This window comes from Spea bombifrons, chromosome 1 (assembly GCF_027358695.1).
Source record: "Spea bombifrons isolate aSpeBom1 chromosome 1, aSpeBom1.2.pri, whole genome shotgun sequence".
Classification (NCBI taxonomy): Eukaryota; Metazoa; Chordata; class Amphibia; order Anura; family Pelobatidae; genus Spea; species Spea bombifrons.
The window spans coordinates 98,715,537-98,738,300 of record NC_071087.1 but is presented as its reverse complement, the minus strand read 5'-3'; the positions used below and the strand labels follow the sequence as shown (position 1 = coordinate 98,738,300).

Below are 22,764 nucleotides of genomic sequence, written 5' to 3'. Positions count from 1 at the left end.
GCAGAGTCTGCGATTAGTGTTGCAACTACAATAAAAAGAAAGCATTGTAAGACGCATTTGACTAGCTAATTGTAGCCAAACACAAGCTGGTTTGTGCTATTTATACTGACCTCCCTGTAAAACATCCAGGCCTTCCAGCTCAATAGTTGCGGTTATTAATCAGGCTTGCATGCACAAACAAGCCAAAACCTATTTTGCAAGGCCTATGACTAATACGTGGACACTGATTATGGATACAGCCTAAAGAAGCTAGTTTCCTCCAAATTTTACACAATTGAGTCATACTGAATTTTTTTAGAAGGCCATTTAACTGTTATGGTTTTTTTATTAAATAAAAACAAATTTAAAGGGACACTGCGCCTATTGTATCCACATATGACAGCTAAAGTGACCCCTTTAAACTTACATATTATCTCCATTGCAAATACGTGAGGCATTCTCCATAATTCCCCTCCTCCCCATACGAAGTTACCCTTTCTGCATCTCCCCAGCTTTTTTTTTCTTTGTCTTCTTCTTCTCACCACTAGGTTTCATGACTGCATAGTGAAGTGCCGAAAAACTACATTAATATACATTCTTTGTTGAATGTGCTGCCTGGGACACTGGATTGTCGTTTTTAAAATAGAATATATAAGCAGCACAGGGCATAGCTTTGGGAAGCTATATGATATAGAAAAGTACTAGTTTGAAGGCAAGAAATATAAAGCAAAGCTTAGGGATGCAAAGCGCATTATTAGATTCACCAAAACACACACGAGGGGAAACATTCTAGTGTAACAGAAATGTGTGATGATGCCTTTTTTTAGATATATACGTGAGAGAAGAAAATGTTAAACTGGGCAAACCAAGACAAATGAAGGGCATTATATCAATGAGGATAAAGATCTACCCGACTGCTTAAATAAATAGTTCTGTTCTGTTTTTCAGCGGAAGGTGAAGGGACCCTTGTTGGCAAAAAAGAAATAGGGTGACATATAAAACAAGGGTGCTTCAACTCTTCAACAAAAGAGCTTCAACTGTGTTTTGGCAGGAGTAGCCTTATGTCAGTGGTTGGCAAATTAATGGAAACCATGCTAAAGGATAGGATTGTTAAGTATCTGGAAGTAAATGGTTTCCCTGCTCAGAAACCGCACAGGTTTACTACTATTTTTCTTGACTGGGTAACTGAGATAATAGACCAGGGAGGAGCTGTAGATATCGACTGTCTAGATTTTAGTAAGGCATTCAACACTGTCCCTTATAGAAGAATTACCTATACATTGCAATCTTTGGGCTTGGATATCAAAGTAGTTGAATGGATAGGGCAATGGCTGAGTGCCATGAGGCAGATGTTTGTAGTTAATGGTGTATATTCAGCAGGAGGTCTTGTTATTAGTGATGTAGTTCAGGGGCCAATATTGGAACCCACACCTTTTAATGTTTTAATTAGTAATATTACAGAAGGTCTTAATGGCATGGTATGTCTTTTTGCAGATGATACGAAGGTCTGCAACAAGGTAAAGCAAGTCAAATGGCAAATGATTTAAGTTAATTAGAAGAATGGTCACGAGTGTGGCAGCTGAAGTTTAATATTGCTAAATGTAAAACAATGCAATTGGGATGTAAAGCCCAATTCAGAATATAGCATTATTCTGTCAATGACTTAGAAGTAATTGCTTCCGAGGACTTAAAGGTGAGCAGGCAATGCAATAAGGAGTCGGGGAAAAAGCAAGCAGGGTTGTATAGCGAGAGGTATAAATGTATTGGTAGCGGAAAGAGGGAGGTGGTTCTTCTGCCTTTGCAGATCTCTGGTCAGGCCTCACCTAGAGTATTGTGTACAGTTCTGGAAACCCCATCTCCAGAAGGATACTGACGCATTGGAGAGAATTCAGAGGAGGGCTACAAAAATGGTGTTTTGCAAGATAGAAAATATTAAGAAAGATTAAAGGATCTTGATATGTACAGCTTGGATGAAAGAAGAGAGAGGAGAGATGAAATGGAAACCTTTAAATGGCTTTAACAATGTACAGGAAGCAAGTTTATTTGAAAGGAAAAGCAATGTTAGAACAAGAAGGCATAGTCTAAAACTACAGGGTGGGAAGTTCTACTTTACTGAGAGGGTAGTAGATAAATGGAACAGCAGAAGTGATGGAGGTTAATACAGTGAGGGAATTTAAACATTCATGGGATAGACATAGGGCTGTCCTCACTATGGGGCCAGGCCGGGACTGATGGGGGTTTGAGTCCCTTGCATCAGGAAAAATGGGCAGACTAGATGGGCCAAATAGTTCTTATTTGCTGTGAAATTATGTTTCTAGGTTATGCGAAGAGTGCAGATTTATCGAACCACTCCTGTAAAATAAATAAGGAAAAAATAGATTGTTTTTGTAATATTTGAGGCTAGAGATTTCTAAACAGGTTTTATATTCCTAAAATGTATATTCTGTATACATTGCCTGAAGGCGCGTGCACTACTAGTGACATAGCATATTAAAGTGTGTCAATTTGCTGTCTCATTTCAGTGGAGAGATGACTTTGTCAATGGCTGGATCGAGGTACCTGTCACACATGAAGCGCAAGAGGAATGCCTTGGAATGGCAGTTCTGGACATGATGCGCATGGCCAGTGAAAAACAGCAAAGCCCACTAGACATCTACAATGCCATCAGGTAACCTGATATATTTATTCACCAGATATTAAATAGAACTTATGTTCAGTCTTCAGAACTGTGAAGGGAAATTTGATGATCCCTTCTGCAAATGTTAATGTTAGTAGTATAGGAGTGCCTATTCTATAGCAAACAGACGTCTAAACAGCTCTCTTGATATTCCTTTTTCATATATTGATAACCTTAAGAGGAGCTTCTTTTTATTTAAAGTTTTTTGCAGTGTCATACACTGGCTATGGGCTCTTTAAGAAGATTAACTATGGGGAAACTCGAACATACAATATAGTAATTATAACAGGAACCAAGGGGGTCTAGCGTGAAAAAAAATGTTAGTCTTAATAATAATCTTAAAACAGTGGCCCAACATTATAACTATAACAAACTATAGGAATCGCCAATAATGTTTTTTTGTTTTTTTTGTGCAGCTACAAGAAATTTTTACCCAAGTGTATTCGAGCAAAAATCCAGGACTACCACATTTTGACTCGCAAAAGAATTAAGTATAGGTTCCGCAAGTTTATTCAACAGTTCAGCCAATGTAAAGCTACTGCCAGAGACTTAAAACTGAAGTATCTCATTAATCTTGAGACCCTTCAGTCAGACTTCTATTCGGAACACTTTGAAGTAAAGGAGCCAGGCAAGGAGGGCGGAGGGGAAGAGATTTTTGCGACCATAGTGGTTTCCGCAAATAACGGCATCCAGCTGTCAAGAGGGAAATCGAAAGAGAGAAGAGCACTCACTGACCAGGTATTCATTTGATCTTTTTTTAAATTAGATTTTCTAATATATATAATAGCAGGAATGGATGAATATTTACAGTAGCCATATGAATTAATGAAAGCTTTGGGTTATGATCACTCTAGGCTACCCTTTGATTGCAGTGGAGAATTAATATTTCATTTGCATTCCTCCAACAATTCCTGCAGCCCTGTGTAACGAGGCAGATGTTGGGAATGCATTAAAGCCAATTCTAGTGCAAAGTGTTAAAAGTTGTGCAGTCGCCATGGAAATCTTTTGATGTTTACCACATTTGTATTTAAAAATATGTAATCATTATACATGGCCCCCAACGTATGCATACCCTTGGGTGGACTTCCTATCTCCTAATTTTTTAAATTATATTTGTTTTCACATGCCAACCAATTGCCTGAACTATGTGTTTTTTGTTTTCGCACTTTATATAATATGTTTCTATACACACACACACACACACACACACACACACACACACACACACACACACACACACACACACACACACGCCTATATAACAGTGTTAGTGATGATTGAGTAAATTGCCTGTTAACATACAGTCTCTAATCTTAGGATCTGCAGAGTTATTGCGATTTCCCAGAGATTGTAGACATCAGCATCAAACAAGCGAGCAACGACGAATCCACCGAGAGCAGGGTTGTTACCATCAACAAACTAGACAGCAAGATTCTGGTAAGTGTCTACTGGTAGTGCTTTAAATAGGTGACTATGTCACTGTTTATCAAAAAGGGTTACTATTTTTAGTGAAAATGAAAACATTAAAAGAAGAATCGGCACATACTGACCCAGTGTTTTCCCATATCTTTTAACCACGAGAACGTTAATGTTTGTAAGCGTCCTTGCGGCATGATAACTGGCCCTGTCAAGGACATTAAGATCCTCACTGCCCCCTAAACAAATCACTTGAGCATATTTGGCATATTTTTAAAGTAATTTAGATGCCACCACTGCGCAAAATGTTTGCTAGTTGTGTCTGATTTATTTATTTATCAGAGAAGAAAATATAGCTCATCTGATGGCTGCCAGTTAGTATCAAAAGCAATGAGTCTTTCATTCATGTTTCACTGGCCACTTGGGAGGGTGATCAGCATGCCTGGCAGCTTCCTAATTGAGTAGAACCTGACACCCAAATGTAACTTAAGTAGATACTCCTTAACTGTGTTTACCAGAAGTTGGGGTTCCATTGGAAAACCTTAACTTAAAATATATTGTTTATTGAGATACCTGCAATTATCTTTGATCCACAAGTATGTTTTCTTATGAGCACTTATAATCTGCCCGTTTTTGTGAGCTTCTAAGATTAGAGTAAATACAAGCTTGTAGGTACAAGCTCTGAGAACCCTCGGATATATATATCAGAGACAGCACATATCATATTCTTCGGGGCCACACATGGACCTTTTCCAAGTCTGCGAACCGGACCGATAAAAGGGAAGAGTGGGGTGTAAGAAGATGTAGATGCCTATTGGCATGTCAGACTAGTGTTCTTTGGCTTGTAAGGTTCATTTGTATAAGGTCGTGAAAGCCACCAAATGAATGGAAATGTACTGCCTATTACTGGCAAAATTCAAGATATTGATGTCTATTATTATGAAGACATTAGTATAACGGAACGGCTGCAAAGTGTAACCCATCCTTTCTGAAGCCTTGTTTTACAACAGAGATAATCTTGTGGTGTGGTGCGGTATGGAACGTGTTGCAGATCTAGCAAAAGTCAGGTTTCCTGTGGCAGACAATTTCTTTGTGTGATCAGTCGACTATCTTGCACAGTGACAGCTATGTACAGAACATCGTTTTCCTTCCTGAGAAACACGCTTGTTTCCCTTCTAACAAGAGTCACACTTTGTTCCTTTTCTATTTAACTTTGCTTCTTGTAGATTTTTAGAAACTCCATTCAGAAAATAGTACTTTTGTCATATTTAAGGACTGAATCATCAGGATAAACACCCTGAAATGTCCCATCCGATTGGCCAGTTAACAAAGCTCTGGCAGAGCATAGCCATTCTCTCTGGGTACTGATTATTGTGTCGACTATAGTGAAAGCTGGATAATTACATATGTATCGGATATATATATATATATATATATATATATATATATATATATATATTTTTTTTTTTTTTTTTTATTTTTTTTTTTAACCCTTGAGGAGAGCATTTTCATTTTTCTCTTTCTTTAGAATTATTATTATTTTTATTTTTTTTAAAGAAACCATCTGTTCTCCTTATCTTACTCAGCTTTGCTGATCACACCCAGGTTTCTCTGTCTCTCTCTAGGATAAAGAACAAAATAAACAACATACACCGTGCTCTACCCACTCACCAGACGCAAAGTGTACCTATATGACCCCTTATTACACCTTAAAGTACTGATAGACAACACTTCAGAGAATTTAAATTTTTTTCCAGCCTCCTACATGTCAACAATCAATACTATATTTGCACAGTATAATAATATTTCCAAGCGATATATGCTTAAAACAGGGCCAATCTCCTTTGCCAATTATGGCATTTTTTTGTTTGTTTGTTTTATGGTACTGTTTTCTCGTTCGAATTCTGAACACATGAATTGTTTTATTGTTTGCTATGATGAAATGAATACTTTTAAAGTGATCACTTTTATAAATAACTCCTAGAATTATTATGATTTATTGTTTTATACAGCACCATCATATTCCACAGTGCTGTAGTATATAACATAACAACTTGGCTTACAGAAGTAAGGAGGGCCCTGGTCAAACAAGCGCACAATCTAAAGTGGGTTATGGTGTATTACACAAAAGTTAAGTTGTTGGGGATAGACCAGCCACACTAGTATGAGTATTACAGGAGAGCTTTAATGCGTAAGATTGTAGGCGTCCACAAAGAAGGTCTTTAGGGATTTTTTGAAGGACTGAAGGTAGGGGGAGAGGATTAGGGTAGCCCTTGAGAAGTCTCACTGGACGAGCGGAGAGACCGGTTAGGAGTGTATTTAGAGATGAGCGAGGAGATGTAAGTAGGGGAACCGCTTTGAATGTAAGAGTGAGGATTTTGAAATGAATCCTGAAGCGCACAGGCAGCCAGTGAAGAGACCGACAGAGGGGAGAAGTGTTAGTAAAGCGATGGGTGAGGAAGATAAGTAAACATTTATAATAACATCTCCTCTAGAACAGTATATCGTTATCTTTCTTACATTCTTGTCAATACAAGGGTAGGCTTTACATGTCACCAAGACCGTCCTAACATATTTTGTTATTTTATTCCAGGAGGTGGAATTTTCTTCATTAAAGGAAGCCCTCTCGTTTGTGTCACTTGTTGATGGGTATTACAGATTGACGGCAGATGCACACCATTATCTTTGTAAGGAGGTAGTCTCCCCCAGAGTGCTGGAGTGCATTCAGAGCCACTGCCATGGCCCTGTTTCGTAAGTATTCTACACCCACATACAGAGTTTTCCGGATTGTTGTTGGTTATTTTGTCCAAACGGAAGTGTACTTTGCTACTTTATATGTTATTATAATGCATTAGTTGGCTTCCTTTACATATGTTTTTATGGTATGTTAAGCTTGGTTTTTATATAGAGGGTACACATACAGCATAATGTTTTGGGCATATGTACAGTTTATACTTTGCATGTTATCGGTGTTGAATGAAACATTAAACTCTTATGAGATAGTGTTCAGTGGATAGAGCCTCGCTTTCTCACAGGTAAATGATGATTGTTCCATCTCATCTAAGGTGGTTTTCAGTCATAAGTACTTTTACCATTAGGGCATCTTATTTAGAAGCTATTTCTGGAATTTTTCTCCAGATTTTATATTTAAGTGATACGGCTGGTTAGTAACCTGCTTATTAGACATGTAATTGTACTGAATGAACTGATTACACTATAATTATACATTTATGTGAGACAAGCTTTGATATATTTCTGTTAAAGGTTTAATAGAGCATTACCTTTGAGCTGCATTAATTAAAAGTGGAGGCGAGGACATATTCACTAATCTACTGAATAATAAGGTGGATTTCAAGAATTTAGTAAAGGGTACCGGACCAGTATATTTAATATGCAGTACTTTGACTAGTGCCATTTTCTTTTAGGGCAGTTTGAGTTATGGTACCAGTACGCTGCAGATCTGCTCCCTGGGAACTGGTGATACTGTCATGTTTCCTCACCAACGCACAGAATGTTTTATGAGGAATCCAAAATATAACTGCTAATTAGTCTAGTAAAAAGCAGTACATGTCTAGATGTAGGTTACCATGGGAAAGAAATGCTGTACAAAGTGTTCTCAGCGCACAATCATCAGCTCCTATGCTATAGCCAAAATGTTAGGCAGCAGTTGAAGCCTGACAATTGAAATCTGTAATTGCTCCAATTAGCCCTGAAACAAAGTATATTCAAGCCCCAAAGTGTCCTAAATAAAAACCTTCCATGTTCTTACTTAAAAGAACAGCAAAGCTACATAACATATGTTATGTTAAAAGGTAGTTTAACACAGTTAGTTCACAACTTTTTTTTAAAAAGGGAATGTTTTCCTTACTTCGATGTTTTTTGATAAGATAATCAAAAAACAAAATAAAAATACCTCTCTTAAAATCTACATTTATATTACCCTGTCTTAAGTGTCCCTATCATTCATTCATTCATTCACTATTCATGGAATAGTATTCTCACTTACCAAGCACTCCTTTTGAAATAATAGCAAAACATGACTGTTGACAAAATAGTTGTCTCTAAATTCAATTATTTTAATAAAATACAAACCCACCTATACTTCCTTATATCAGAGCACCAATGAGGCATTACTTGGTTCATCTTTCAACCAGTCTGTGTGAATGAATTGGGTGAATGTTTTCATGCCGACACTTTAGTGCTGATGACTTCTCACTGAATTATATTGAATTATACTGCTTATATTGAGACATATAAAATAATTTGCTTCACTTCAAAACGAACATAAATCCCTATTACATATTTCATGGTTCTTGATGCTTTTCAGTATTATAGTTTGGTATAGTTTATAGTTTATTGCTGTTTCAATGTTTTTATAATTTGTGATTTTTTTTTTTGTTCTTTCTCATTTGAATATAGAATGGAATTTGCCATCAATAAACTGAAGAAAGCAGGAAGCCAGAGAGGACTTTTTATTCTTCGATGTTGCCCTAAAGAATATAATAAGTATTACCTTACATTTGCTATAGAGGTAATTATTAATGTATAGCTTATCTGCACCTCATATGGGGAGGCACAACTTGTAAAAGATAGCTGTGTTTGCCTGTTCAGGAGGCTTTTATGTCTGTGGAACAGACAGTTGTAAGAACAGTTCAAAGGATGATAGGAAAGATCTGGAATGTTTCAAGAGCAATAGTGTCAGCCAGCCGTACACATTCACAGTTTAATGCTAATCGTTTTACTATTTAAAGTGTTTGTTAATATTCTGTATGGGTGCTCTTATAAAGCCAGTGTCTTTGTGTATGTCTTACAAGTATGGCACTAAATTCCTTTTTTAATTTTCGAAACTTAATTTTTATTCATTTCTGTGCCACGCAGCGCCTTGGTGTACCTGAATTCAAGCATGGTTTGATAACCAAAAACGGAAACAGTGAATACAACTTAAGAGGCGCTAAAAAAAGTTTTGGCACGCTCAAGGAGTTACTAAGCTGCTACCAGAAAGAAACTGTACGCTTAGATGGCATCATATTTCAGTTCAGCCGATGTTGTCCCCCAAAACTAAAAGGTTAGAAAGTAAAATTACCCGGTGCTTCAAGGCAAATTATCTGAAAACTCCACGATATCTCTAATATTAACAATCTTGATGCATTTTTAGTTTATATTCAACCTTGCTCTCATAGAGATACGAGCTGCACATAACATTTTATGAGTTTAAATTAAATTACGGAAAATTACATTTTTTTTTTTGGACGCATGCAACTAAATATTATACTAAGTCAAGCCTGCTAAAACTCTCTGCAGTGATTGTAAGGCACTTTCATTACAACATTTATTGGAGGGAATTCAGTGTGTAATATCCAAGTCTGTTAATGTAGATGACATAGGTTGACTATTAAGAATCCCCAGGGCATGTAAACTACCAATGGATGCCATTAGTCTGTAGTTTTGATATGTGTTTTTAAAGCTTTGTTTTGTAATGGTTAACCTCTAATAAACTTCTTGTCATTTCCCAGAGAACTCCAATCTAATTATTTTCAGAAGTAATAGTGACTCTGAGGTTTCTGCGTCACCCACGTTACAGAGGCACAATAATATAAATCAAATGGTGTTTCACAAAATCAGGAACGAGGATTTGACTTTTGTAAGTTTCTGAATGTCATTTTTTTTTATCGCATTTTTATACACTGTGCAAGTGTCCTTGATTAACGGGTTGGTTGCCAAATGTTTTCTAGTGATTGTACACGTATATGCAATGTAACATGTTCCATGTTCACATTTTTTGTCTGCTGCAGACCTAACCATCTGGTTACTTGTCTAGCCCAATAATAGTATTTGTCTGGCTGCAGCTCAGATTGTTGAATGTTAACTTGAAGGAAATCACGGAAGCTGCACTTAGAAACACTCTGCAGATTTAGTTGTCTAACAGCTTAACATACCAATAGCACAGAAGATGAGGCCCTTAGTTCAAAAAAGAACCCACCATCTAGAAGTCACTACATTGAGAGTGTGCAAGCATGGATATGAGCAGAAGACGCCAAGAGACAGCTGACGAGAAAGCAATCGGGGCGTATTTCTAAGCATAACACTGCTGTTTTATTGCAAGATAGATATCAGTGCAACAAATAAAGGCATTATTACCCCTTCAGTCATTATACGTTATGTGAAATGGTGAATGGTTTGCACGAGTTAAATTATCAGGAAAACACTAAGGGATCTCGATATGTATTGCTTGTAGGAGAGAAGAGATCTACTAGAAATATTTAAACACTTAAGGGGATTTAAGAAAGTACAGGAGCAACTTAATTTCAGAGAAGCAAGAGGTCATACTCTAAAACTAGAAGTCGGAGGCTTTGGTGTCCTGTAGAAGGAAGATTTACTTTATTGAGATGGTGGAACAGCCTCCCGGCATAAGTGATAAAGGCCAACACAATAATTTACATTGATTAGGCATATGGCTAACCTGATACTAAGCATAGACCAAGGACTGATTAAGGTCTGTTAAGTAGGAGAAAATGGGCAGACTAGATGGGCTTAATGGTTCTTACCTGCCGTCAGATTCTGTGTTTCAATGTTTCATATCCTGTTTAAAATTGAAAGTTTTAAAAGCTCATGTTGATTTCATGTATCATTTATTTTTCAACAGATGGAGAATCTGGGACAGGGAACCTTCACTAAAATTTTCAGAGGGAAACGGGAGGAAATGGGAGACTACAACAAGATTTATGAGACCGAAGTTCTTCTCAAGGTCCTGGACAAGAGTCACAGGAACTTCTCTGAGGTCTGTACAAGAAACTTGGAACAAGGATCATAGTCTGTATACTGTCTCCTTATTGACTTCTGTCAATTGTAAGAATCCTTATGTGTTGAAGATAACTTTTTTTTTTATTTTTTTTAAGCTTGTTATATTTTTTTCGGGAGCAGAACAGAGAACAAATCAAGTCTGACGCAAAAGACAAACACAACAGTATTGGCCATTTTAATAGTTAAGGGAACCAAACTATACATTTGCACTAACTACTTGCAAAGTTGAAATAGCAAAATCTTTCTACAGACCACACGGCAGCAATCCTCCAGTCCTCCCCGAAAGCAGGGAAAGGGTGCCAAAGACCTCCAGTGCCTATACGAAGCACCTGCAACACGAACAAAAATATACAAGTGATTGTAAAATGCTTTAATGTGCAATAAAGTGCCAATGTGAATGCACAGCAAGGCGCTTTTCATCTTAAACTTTGTGCTTTTTTTCTTTCTCCTGTTTACTATGCATTCACACTGGCACTTTAAAGCAATCACTTACTTGAGTGCAAAGCCTTTTTTAAATTTATTTAACTTACAAAATCCCTCTACTTAAATGGCCCACATCTACCACCTTTAAAGTAGTAGTAGTAGTAGTAAAAATTTTCAGAGACGATAACTGGGATAACATTATGCAAAGTCTCAAAAGAGACAAAATCACAGCCATCCAATTATTATCTAGGGGCTGGTCATTCTTTAAAAAGAATGTACATCTTGTACAGGGTTCATTCTGTTTAGGGATTAAAGGCATGTTTGCATAATGAACTGATGATGTAATTCTGTTTCTGATTTTAGATTGGACTTTTGGTTTTGTGTTGTGTACATTGTCACCGAGCTGGCTAGTCCGACCGACTACCTCTGCTGACTTGTGCTTCCTTTAGCCTGGGACAACACACTCTTTCCCCGGTTTCCCAGTCTCTAGCCGAGACTCGATGTTGGGTATAACCAAAACAAAGACTGATTTATTTCTCACACACAGGGCTGGATATATACAGCAAAACACACATTAAAATAAAACAAGATATTGGGATACAAACCGCCCCCTTAACAACAGGAGCAGTATTAACAATACAATAGGGCCCCAACCTCCAGTCTCTATTACTGCCAGAAATCAGTTCCAAGGATTGGCCGCAGTAAATGTCTGTAGTGGTGGAACTGAGGGGGAAGTGGGGGGACAACATAGTAGTGCACCATGGGGTGGGTGGGGTGTTGTGGGGACTGATATTAAAGTAAAACAGTGGTGGTCACTCCCTGGTGGCAGATCCTGGCTGTCTGGCAGAGATATTCCTCTCTGCAAGTGATGGGATGACTGGGGGTAGCCACAGAAGTCTTTACAAAGTCAGGGCCTATAGTCAATAAGGAGGAGGCTCTCTCTCCCAGTGATGGAGGGTTCCATCACATACATGTTCTCTGTGTAGTATCTATGTCTAGTCTGTCCTTTGGGAAATTGTATTTTTGTGTTGGCTTGTGTGTTCTCATAGTTCTTGTGTTCGCTTTCATTTTTTTTTCTTCTCTTTACCCTGCAGGCCTTCTTTGAAGCAGCAAGTATGATGAGCCAGCTGTCTTACAAACATTTAATTTTGAATTATGGAGTCTGTGTTTGTGGGGAAGAGAGTAAGTGTTTAACATCAGGAAAATTGGGGAGGTCTCCCCTCTCTTGCCCTTTTTTGTATGTGCATGAGATGAATGTCTACATTTGATTCCTGGGAAGAAAAATCATAGCATCTCACATTGTGGGAAGCCCATTAGATTAAGACAAGATTTACTAAACAAGATTGTACAGGTATGATTGCACTTAGATTATATTGGAGAAAATAATAATTTTTGCTTTTTTGTGTGTTTTTCCCCCCATAGGTATTCTAGTCCAAGAATATGCAAAATTTGGGTCATTGGATACATATTTGTTAAAAAACAGAAATTCGGTCAATATTATGTGGAAGCTAGAAGTTTCTAAACAACTGGCGTGGGCCATGCAATTTCTCGTACGTATCATTAATAGAGACTGCTCTCAATATAGAGTAATGGCCATATAGTACACAGCCCCGAAATATAAATTCATATATAAGGCCATTTTTTTTTTTTTTTTTTTTTTACATTTATACTTCTTAAAGGGCATTAGGAAAGATAGTTCACTTGACATTGACATGCCATTATTGTTAACAGATGTTATTATCCATAAAATTATGTATACTTTAGAGAGAAAGCAGGTGCACTTTTTACTTTCCTTTGTGATATCCCTCCCCAAATCTGGGGGCCATGTTAATAAAGAGCTATTTGGACTCTGCCACACACTACTATCATATTTCTTGTCCCTCTCCCGTAGGAGGACAGGAACCTTGTGCATGGAAATGTTTGCTCAAAGAACATCCTACTGATCAGAGAAGAAGACAGGAAAACCGGCAATCCCGCCTTTATCAAGCTCAGCGACCCCGGCATAAGCCTTACAGTCCTGTCTAGAGAAAGTGAGCATGTTAGGGTGTGCTTATTAGTTTCCATAAACAAGTATGTCCATCTGTCAGTATAGATTGTGTGTGCAAAACATCAGATCTACTGTTCTTAGTCTATCGCTAAGCAATTTATTTTCCATTAAAACACAGAAGGGATGTGTGGAATTGGGATCAGATACCAGATGTACCTTTTGGTTTTTAGTAGCAATAATAATCTGTAGAATTGTAAGTTACAAGGCATAGTAAGTTGTCAATATGTTTGTTTTTCTTTCCAGTTCTCTTGGAGAGGATTCCTTGGATTGCTCCCGAATGCATTGAGAATTCAAAACATCTAAATCCATCTTCGGACAAGTGGAGTTTTGGCACCACCATATGGGAGATATGCAGTGGTGGAGAGAAGCCGCTTAATGCTCTGGATTCCCAAAGAGTAAGTGGAGTCCATAGCAAATTCCACATGGTTTGTGTCTATGGAGATCTCTAATAGTCTATCACACGGGATAATTTCAATGAAATATATAATATGTGTAATGAAGAATATGTTGTTTTTAATAAACACACGTGCATGCAGAAGAGGGACACCGGATACATAGTTTGTTGAGCGTGCTTGATACCTTAAAGCCAGTCCCAAATGTATTTAAAGGAGAAGGTATGAATTGTTTGTTCTAAGCGGGACAGGAAAGTAATATTTGGGCAAAAAAATGTAGGTAAATGTCAGAGATTTCCAGCTAACGCTCATAATTAAATATTTTTGAAGCTTCTTTAAGGACAGATCTGTAATAGTGAATATATTGTCCTGTCTTCTTGAGGAATGGTAATTCTAATGCAGCCCATTTGTATATCTGCAAAGGAACCATAAACATGTAATATAAGAACTTACATTACTTTCTAGAGTACTGTATAGCTTATTTTTAACGATATATTATATAGCACTTGTCGCGTTTTTGCGTTACAAGCACCCAAGTGGCTTGCGCAGGTTTTAAGGCTGTTGGTGTGGGCATGGTGCAAATGTGTTCAATGTGCTTTAAATTGGATTTTTTTAAATAGATCTTAGATATAAATATGGTAGGCACGAAGCCTACTTTTGCATTTATTCATATATCTTTTGATGTTACCATGATTTTGCTAATCCAGAAGTGCTAGAAGTGATAGTTTTATTATGTGTTTTCTTTTTAAACTATGTCGATTCATTACATATTCAGTATGTCTGTTTTAAGAAACATAATGTCTATTCTAGAAACTACAGTTTTATGAAGATCGACATCAGCTTCCTGCACCAAAATGGATAGAGCTTGCAAATTTAATACACAGCTGTATGGACTATGAGCCAGACTTCCGTCCTTCATTCAGAGCAGTTATAAGGGAACTTAACAGCCTGTTCACTCCCGGTAGGTACCGGTATATGTGATCGATTAGCAAGCAACATCTCATTACACCTAGACCTTTATTTGTAACATACCAGTTATTGATGTAATGGAGCTATGGCTTACAGTGTTCGCTTTCTTTGTAGATTATGAACTATTGGCAGAAAATGACTTGCTTCCCAACATGAGGATTGGTACTTTTGGCTTCTCTGGAGCGTTTGAAGACCGGGATCCAACCAATTTTGAAGAAAGGCATCTGAAATTCTTACAGCAGCTTGGCAAGGTATGTCATTGGACTTGAATGATGAAAATCGGTGTTACTTTTTAATCATTCCTTATTATCATTGATGTGTTCATTGTAACAACATGAAAGAGTTGCATGGACAAATTATAAAAGGACGCCAATAATAGAAAAAGTAATATTGGAAAAGGTATTTTTAGTTACATTTAGTTTTCTGTTACAGGGTAATTTTGGAAGTGTTGAACTGTGCCGTTATGACCCCTTACAAGACAATACCGGTGAGGTTGTAGCTGTTAAAAAGCTCCAGCACACTACTGAAGAGTACCTGAGGGACTTTGAAAGAGAAATTGAAATTCTAAAATCCCTCCAACATGAAAACATTGTCAGATATAAGGGTGTATGTTATAGCGCAGGTGAGTGCGTTGTGCATGAAACCATGAACCATTGTCCGAACAAGCTGGGCTCCATATTAACCCCTTTCATTTGCAGAGGTCTCGCATGTGGAAAACATAGATATATTTCAGCTTCAGTAGTTGTGTGCAGTAGGGTTATATAGGCAAGTAACTTGATAGCAAGTAAGAATCATTTGGCCTATCTGATATGCCAGTGGGTGACATAATAGTAGGGACTGGATTAGAGAAGCTAGAGAAATGTTATACATATATATTTGGTTTTTGTGGCCTCGCATATAAATACTACTTAACAAGATACACACTGGCATATATGAAGCTACTAATCTTTAATAAGGAGACATTCATTCTAATAGCGTGTAATCTTTGATTATATAACTAAAGCATATTTTTCTGGCAGGCCTTATCTGCCCTTTACTCCATAACCTGCATTATTTATAGAACTTATTTTTAGCTGCATTCTTGGCAATTTATATGAGCTGTACGTTAAATCACAGTTGTAGAAATTACGTTCGTCAGCTTTTCAAAATCTTTACTAAGCCAGTATGTACTTTAAATAGTTAACTACATACCCTCAATATACATTATGTCAGCGGACATAACACTTAGAGAATCCCTTTAATAAGATTCTATGTCTGTGCATTTGCATTAACTGGTTGTGTCCCTTGTTCGGGCCAGTCTTGACTGTATTTCTGAACTTGTGACTTGCGGTTTGCATCATGAACTTGTCTCTGTTCCCCTACTCTTTGCATGTTTTGATGGAATGGGATTCCACCACAAATTAACGATGTGCTTATATTTTGAAAAGGACGTCGAAATCTTAGATTGATTATGGAATATCTGCCGTATGGAAGCTTGCGGGACTACTTGCAGAAACACAAAGAAAGACTGGACTTCAAAAAGCTCTTGCAGTATTCAACGCAGATCTGCAAGGTAACCGTGTATGGTGTTTAAGTGAACCAGATGCCATTAGTGTTTTTAATTACAAAGATAAAAAGCCCTTTCTGTAGATGTTTTGAATTCATGTTTTCACCTGTGTAAAAAAAAACTATTGACACATCTTCTAAATAATCTTAAAATTATTCTTGATGCTTTCAACAAGCTAGTGCAGCATCATTTTAGAAGAGATAGTTTTCCCCCAGTTGGTTAACTCCAGCCACCTGATAAAGTCCTGATACTTATATGATTCTGTTAACTACAGTCAGGAGGTTGGTTGTGTTGACCAGCCTGGAGAGCATATGAAGCCAATCTTTACAGCGTAACCCCTTACCTGGCGGACTACTTCTGCAAAAAAAAAAAATTATGATCTCCACTGTCACTTGTCTTCTATACATTGCTGGATAGATCACCATACCAATAAATATACACTTATTTTGAATATATATGTTACTGTTTTATCATTGCTGCTCTCTATTATGGTGACCTTTCCTATGATGTAATAACCTTAGTGTTTCTAGGTCCCCATATAACATCTATTGTTCCATGAATCGTTTCAGTAGGATATTTGTGTGCAGACTCCCAATAATTCACGTATTTGCTGAATGTCATGTGTTCATTGTCAATGGAACTGTCTTACAGGGCATGGAATATCTTACAGTGAAAAGATACATCCACCGAGATTTGGCTACCAGGAATATCCTGGTGGAGAATGAAAGCAGAGTGAAAATTGGTGACTTTGGATTAACAAAAGTATTGCCCCAGGATAAAGAATATTATAAAGTCAAGGATCCGGGGGAAAGTCCAATTTTCTGGTAGGCGGATTTGCACACACATCTATAAAATGCAAAAGCAAAGGTTAAATTGCAGACTTTTTCTGACTTTGAAATATAGCACATGATGTCAGATAAACGCAATTAGGCCAATCTAGTCTGCACATTGTTTTCTACCTGCTGCAAGCCTTTCTTGGCCCCTTACCGTTGATTATATCCAGGGTATCCCTATGCATATGCTATGTGTATAATAATGTGCCCTCATTGTATTCAATTATACCACTTCTGTATTTAAGTTTAATTTCTGTTTTCCTGAATACTAAAACTACGCATTCATTGTGTTATCTCTGCATTTATAACATGGTGCAGACAGGAGTTGAATGTGTAGCTCTTTGACATCCGAATCTGTTGCCTTTACCAGTTTGCTCATTCTGTATCTGAAAGCTGGTTCATTTTCTTTGTTTTCACACTCAGAACGGCGTTATCCATATCACAAGCAATCTAAGATAACATGTAGCATGACCTGTGCATTAAAAGTCACCCTCATGGGGTATATATATATATTCTCCCAGTGGGCATAGGGAGCCAGGTTTCAATGTTTGCCGATAACACAAAATTAAGTAGGGTAATAAAGGCTGAACTAGATGTGTCCTCACCACAATTTGGATAAATTGGGTAACTGGGCTGATAACTGGCAAATGAGATTCAATGCAGACAAATGTAGCATTGTGCATTTTGGGCATAAAAAAACCCACAATGTATCATTTAAATGGTGTTTCCTTGGGGGAAATCTACTAATGAAAAAGCGTTGAGAGTAATTGTAGACAATAGACCTAGCAGTGGTGCACAGTGCCAGCTAGTGGCTGCAAAGGCAAATTAGATTTTGGCATGTATTAAAAGGAGTATTGACTCACGGGAGGAAGATATTATTCTGCCTCTTTACAGGTCCATGGTAAGACCCCACCTTGAATATGCAGTTTAATTCTGGGTGCCTTTTCTAAAAACAAACAAACAAAAAAAAAAGACATTGTGGAAGTAGAGAAAGTTCAGAGAAGGGCCACAAAGCTAAAAAGGGGGATGGAAAGTTTTAATTATCAAGAAGGGCTAGAAACGTTAAATTTGTACACATTGGAGAAACAGCGTCTCAGAGGGGATATGATGATATATACATACGTACAGGGCCCATAGAAAGGGCTCTCTAAAGACCTGTTCGTTAATAGAACATTACAAAGGACAAGAGATCACCCGCTAAGACTTGAAGAAAGGAGATTTAGTCTGACAGCGGAGGGGATTTTTTGCGGTAAGGACAATAAAAAAGTGGTGATGCTAGCAAATACATTAGATGCCTTTAAAAGGGGCCTGGATACTTTTTAATAAAGCAGACCATAGAGGGATATGCATGATAGTATAGAAATTATTTATTTAGTGCTTGTTGATCCAAGGAGAAATACGATTGCTATTTGGAGTCAAAAAGGAATTTTTCCCCATTGAAAGCACACTTCGAAATTGCTGACATAAGGGTTTTTTTTTGTTTTTTTTGCTGAGCTTGATGGACGCGAGTCTTTTCTCAACCTAAACTACTATATATAAACACCTTGCATTTTGTTTCTTTTCAGGTATGCCCCAGAGTCTCTGTCTGAGAGCAGATTTTCTGTGGCTTCAGATGTGTGGAGTTTCGGGGTTGTGCTGTATGAGCTCTTCACATACAGTGAGAAGAATAAGAGCCCTCCTTCGGTCAGTGTGCATCTGCTTGTTTCAAGAAATGTGAATCAGGGTTCATTCATGATCTGTGTCAAAGCGCGTTTACTTTAAGGGACAACCGATGGAAGTGACCGGTCTTGTTAATTGAAGATTTTAGTGATTGTATTTTGTTTCTTGTCATTTACGGGCATTTTTATTATTATATGAGAGCAGAGTTCACAACTCTGTATCCAGGTCCAACGTACAGCAATTTTGCAGCAACACCCCTGGGAAATGGGGAATTTGTCAGATGAAAGGATTTCATGAGCGATGGAGGTGGAGATGAAATTGAGGCAATGGAAATAATTAAAGTTTTGTCATTGGCTTGTCACCCTGGAAGACCTTCATATTACTTATATATAGGGAATTCTTATATTTGGACATTACTTAATTCTGCAATACTTCCAGAATACTGCAATACTTACAGAATACTGCAATACTTACAGAATACTGCATTGAGTTTGGCATTTGGTCACAAGTCATTTCTTTTGTGACAGTAAATATGGTTATCATTTTTCAGGAGTTCATGCGAATGGTTGGAAGTGATAAACAAGGACAGATGATTGTGTTTCACTTGATAGAGCTTTTGAAGAACAACGGGAGACTGCCACAGCCTGATGGCTGTCCGTCTGAGGTATTTCCTTGTGTCACTAAAATATGAAGTCATTTTGCAAAGCATGGAGTAGCTGTACCATCATTTTCATAGATATAGCAGCCTGAAATCTCCTCCTGATGTCTAGGGTTCTTGAGGGGGTGCAAAAAAGTGTGTGTTTTAAGTATTTAATGTTTGTGTTAGTACAGTATGTATCTGTTAAGTATGTTAGCATGTGTTTTATCATCTCACTGTGTTAGTGTGTGTAAGTGTGCTAGTGTGTGCTGTGTTAAGTATGTTTGTGTGTCAGTATCATGGGGGGGCTGGCTGGCTGGCAGGCAGTGTGTTTATATATATATATATAATATGTGTGTGTAGATATATGTGCGGTAGATACATGTTACCTGCAGATACGTCTGCAGATTGCTTCACCTACGTACAGAGTTCGGGAAAAAAATTGATTGTTACCCAAACGAGGCATACGTTTGTTCCCCCTTGAACTGAATTCAGTTTCTTAATATTTTGTATTTGCATTTTTCTCTCTTCAGATTTACTCCATCATGAAAGAATGCTGGAATAATAATATCAGCCAACGGCCTTCATTTAAAGATCTTACAATACAAGTTGATCGGCTAAGAGAGCACATGGGAGGATGAGTCTACCCTCTGTAGAGCTACGTGACCATGGACCTCGCTGAGCCACAGAGATGGACGGTGCATAGCTCCACGTCTGTGGAGACAAATTCATGCTGTGTGGATTCCGCTTTGGAATGAGAGTGCAAAAGACACACTTGTACATTTTACGAAAGTCCAATTTACTTTGCAACGAAGACTACCAAAAGCTAATTTTTAAGCAAAACTTTTCCTCCAGTTGCTTAAAGTTTGCTATACAGAGGGCACAGAAGGTGTCCTGAAGATGAAGAATATATTTTCTTAACCGAGAAGAGAAAATGTTAACACTGCGACAATATATCGTGTTTCCACATGGGGGCAGTGTGGAGCAAGACAAACTTTAATTGTGTTTCTATTAACACTGTTTAGCATAAATTAGCATTGGTGTAGTTTGTGCAAGTATTAAGTTACTTGCCATCAAGTTTTTGGTTTTAAAGGGCTTTTGTTGATCTTAACATATATTTATAGAATGTAAACATTTTTTTTTGTTCTATGTAAATTTGCACATGAACAAGATCGTTTGCTAATTTGTAAACAAAACTTTGTGCCTGTCCATTTGTACAGACTGCCTGCTTGTTTTGTATTATACAGACATGTTACATGATAAAGGGATCAAATATATATTGCTGAGTATCTTCATAGTTCCACAAGTGCTTTTTGATGTGCTTTTAAAGCAGGGCAAGCATATATTGGTAAACATATTCACCTGGTGTTTTGATTTAAGTAATCAAATGTATGTGGGACATTTTGTCATCTGTAGGCCTCAGACGGGTTTAGGAACTTGCAACACTTCTGATTATTAGTTAAAATATAGGATTTTAAACCTTACCTCTCCATGCTGTACCAATGTGTCTCAAAACCATCACGTCCTCCTTTACACTACTCTCGTGATTAGTGATCAGGAGAGGGCTGGCTACCTTCTGACCAAATGATATAGCAGCCTGCAATAGGCTCGCTTAGTAGTATTAGCCAACACACTTTTGCTCAAATGACACTGTATAAAATGAAGCACTGAGCCGACGGATTTGGGGTGTGAATGATCGCCAAAGTTCTTGAAAGTTTAGACTCCCTGGAGGCAATAATAAAATATAGAAAGCAAAACACACACAAGAGAACACCGCCTGCCCTGGCTGTAGTGGAATCACTAAACAGTGGTACCGGCAGATGAACCACCACCTTGGATTTCCTTATTCATGTCACTTAAATCCTGTCTTTCATCTGAAAACATGATTGGTGCATAGTAAAGAATGTAAAATACAGTAGCCTTATAAGAAAGGAAATGGCATTCGGAGGTCCTATAACGAAAAAAGCAACTGTCGGTTCTACTTTTTATATTCAACAGCTAAAGCACATAACAGCAATTGCTCAAACTTTAACATCAGGAAAAAAACATTTGTACATGATTAACAAGCACTTCGAACTGTATTAAGGTAATTCTGCCTTGCTTTCAAAACATAAAGACTTCTTTTAGCTCCTGTGCTGCTCTCGTGCTCAGTTTTTGGGGGGGGTTTTTTGGTCCAAAAGTTTCCTCATCTTTGTTGCTCAAAAAAGCTGGAGTAAATCATTTTTTGTTATTGTAATTACTGGGACAAGCCTTGCTCAGGTCCCTGAGCACCCAAACAAACTGTGCAGAACTGCCAAAGTTTGGGATTTTCTTTGCCGTAGTGCCTTTTGGAAAATTATATATACATACATATATATATATATATATATATATATATAGCACATAATGCTGATGTTATACTGTGATGGAGGCCTTGAATCGGAAAGCAAGCACCAAAGATGGAGTCAAGATTTTACCCTTTCGTTGTTGGAGAACGGGGAACACATGCTTGGCAAGACCTTTTACCCCTGCTGGGGGCCATTGGTTAGATTGTGTGTGTGTGTATAATATCTACACACACTGGACCAGTTATTCAGTCTCATGTCTAATATGCACTGTTTGGCGGTTGTGAGAATTGGGCAGTAGTAAAGTCATATATATATATATTTTGAGCTAAACAGAATAATGAAAACATTTATGCGCATGGTATGTAGTTGATCCATCTGAAGGCCATGGAGCTTCATGTATGGTCCTTGACCCGACTGAAGTGCACATTTTTAGGCTCTGTTAAAATACATACAGTAATAGCCAGATTCCCAGATGAAGCATGTGAGCAGCGTTCAGCTCTCCACATTGTCATTATACAATATATTATTCCACAAGAATTTCAATTGCCCAAGACATGAAGAAGTAAGATGTTACTCTTATGATCTCCCCTTGGCATCCCACCATTTAAAACAGAGATACATTTTATAGGAAGCGGCTTTAATGGGGAAGTAATAAATGATGGTCTAAATACAGAATAGGCAGGCTTTAACTAATACCTATCTTGCCTAAATGCTGACACTAAAATATTTTATAAATAAATATTATTTGGTGAAAAATTGAACATTATGTGTGACAAGCTGTGATTGGTGAAGCATACCTAGCTTTACATATTTGCTTCTTAAGGATCATTTTAATTTTCTTCTTCTTCTGGAAATGGGAAATTAGAATTGTATAGGTGCAATGACAAAAAAAAGTCTCCAAGTTTTGTATCTCTAAGCTTGTGTGTGGCGTGAGAGCCAAGAAGGCTGCAAATCAATATGTAATATGTTTATTAATAGAGTACCTCAGATAATTGGAATGTTTCATGTCGGATTTATATGACAAATTGTGCCAGTAGCCAACTTTATCTGCCTCTATA

The 22,764-nt window shown here is 37.5% G+C and overlaps 1 protein-coding gene across 3 annotated transcripts in view; it reads left to right on the top strand.

Moving 5' to 3' along the window:
• JAK2 (Janus kinase 2) overlaps positions 1 to 21,136 on the top strand; it is a 78,470-nt gene extending 57,334 nt beyond the window's left edge. For all 3 annotated transcript variants that reach the window (XM_053466059.1, XM_053466067.1, XM_053466075.1), the window contains exons 5-24: positions 2,502 to 2,647; positions 3,073 to 3,394; positions 3,974 to 4,093; positions 6,666 to 6,823; positions 8,492 to 8,603; positions 8,951 to 9,137; positions 9,586 to 9,713; positions 10,716 to 10,850; positions 12,391 to 12,478; positions 12,719 to 12,846; positions 13,188 to 13,326; positions 13,587 to 13,738; positions 14,546 to 14,696; positions 14,819 to 14,955; positions 15,137 to 15,326; positions 16,132 to 16,256; positions 16,902 to 17,074; positions 18,649 to 18,766; positions 19,293 to 19,406; positions 19,913 to 21,136. In XM_053466059.1, the coding sequence (XP_053322034.1) occupies positions 2,502 to 2,647; positions 3,073 to 3,394; positions 3,974 to 4,093; positions 6,666 to 6,823; positions 8,492 to 8,603; positions 8,951 to 9,137; positions 9,586 to 9,713; positions 10,716 to 10,850; positions 12,391 to 12,478; positions 12,719 to 12,846; positions 13,188 to 13,326; positions 13,587 to 13,738; positions 14,546 to 14,696; positions 14,819 to 14,955; positions 15,137 to 15,326; positions 16,132 to 16,256; positions 16,902 to 17,074; positions 18,649 to 18,766; positions 19,293 to 19,406; positions 19,913 to 20,020 (2,931 nt within the window). In that variant the 3' untranslated portion in view covers positions 20,021 to 21,136. The remainder of the gene's footprint in view (positions 1 to 2,501; positions 2,648 to 3,072; positions 3,395 to 3,973; positions 4,094 to 6,665; positions 6,824 to 8,491; positions 8,604 to 8,950; positions 9,138 to 9,585; positions 9,714 to 10,715; positions 10,851 to 12,390; positions 12,479 to 12,718; positions 12,847 to 13,187; positions 13,327 to 13,586; positions 13,739 to 14,545; positions 14,697 to 14,818; positions 14,956 to 15,136; positions 15,327 to 16,131; positions 16,257 to 16,901; positions 17,075 to 18,648; positions 18,767 to 19,292; positions 19,407 to 19,912) is intronic.
• The last annotated feature ends 1,628 nt before the right edge of the window (positions 21,137 to 22,764 follow it).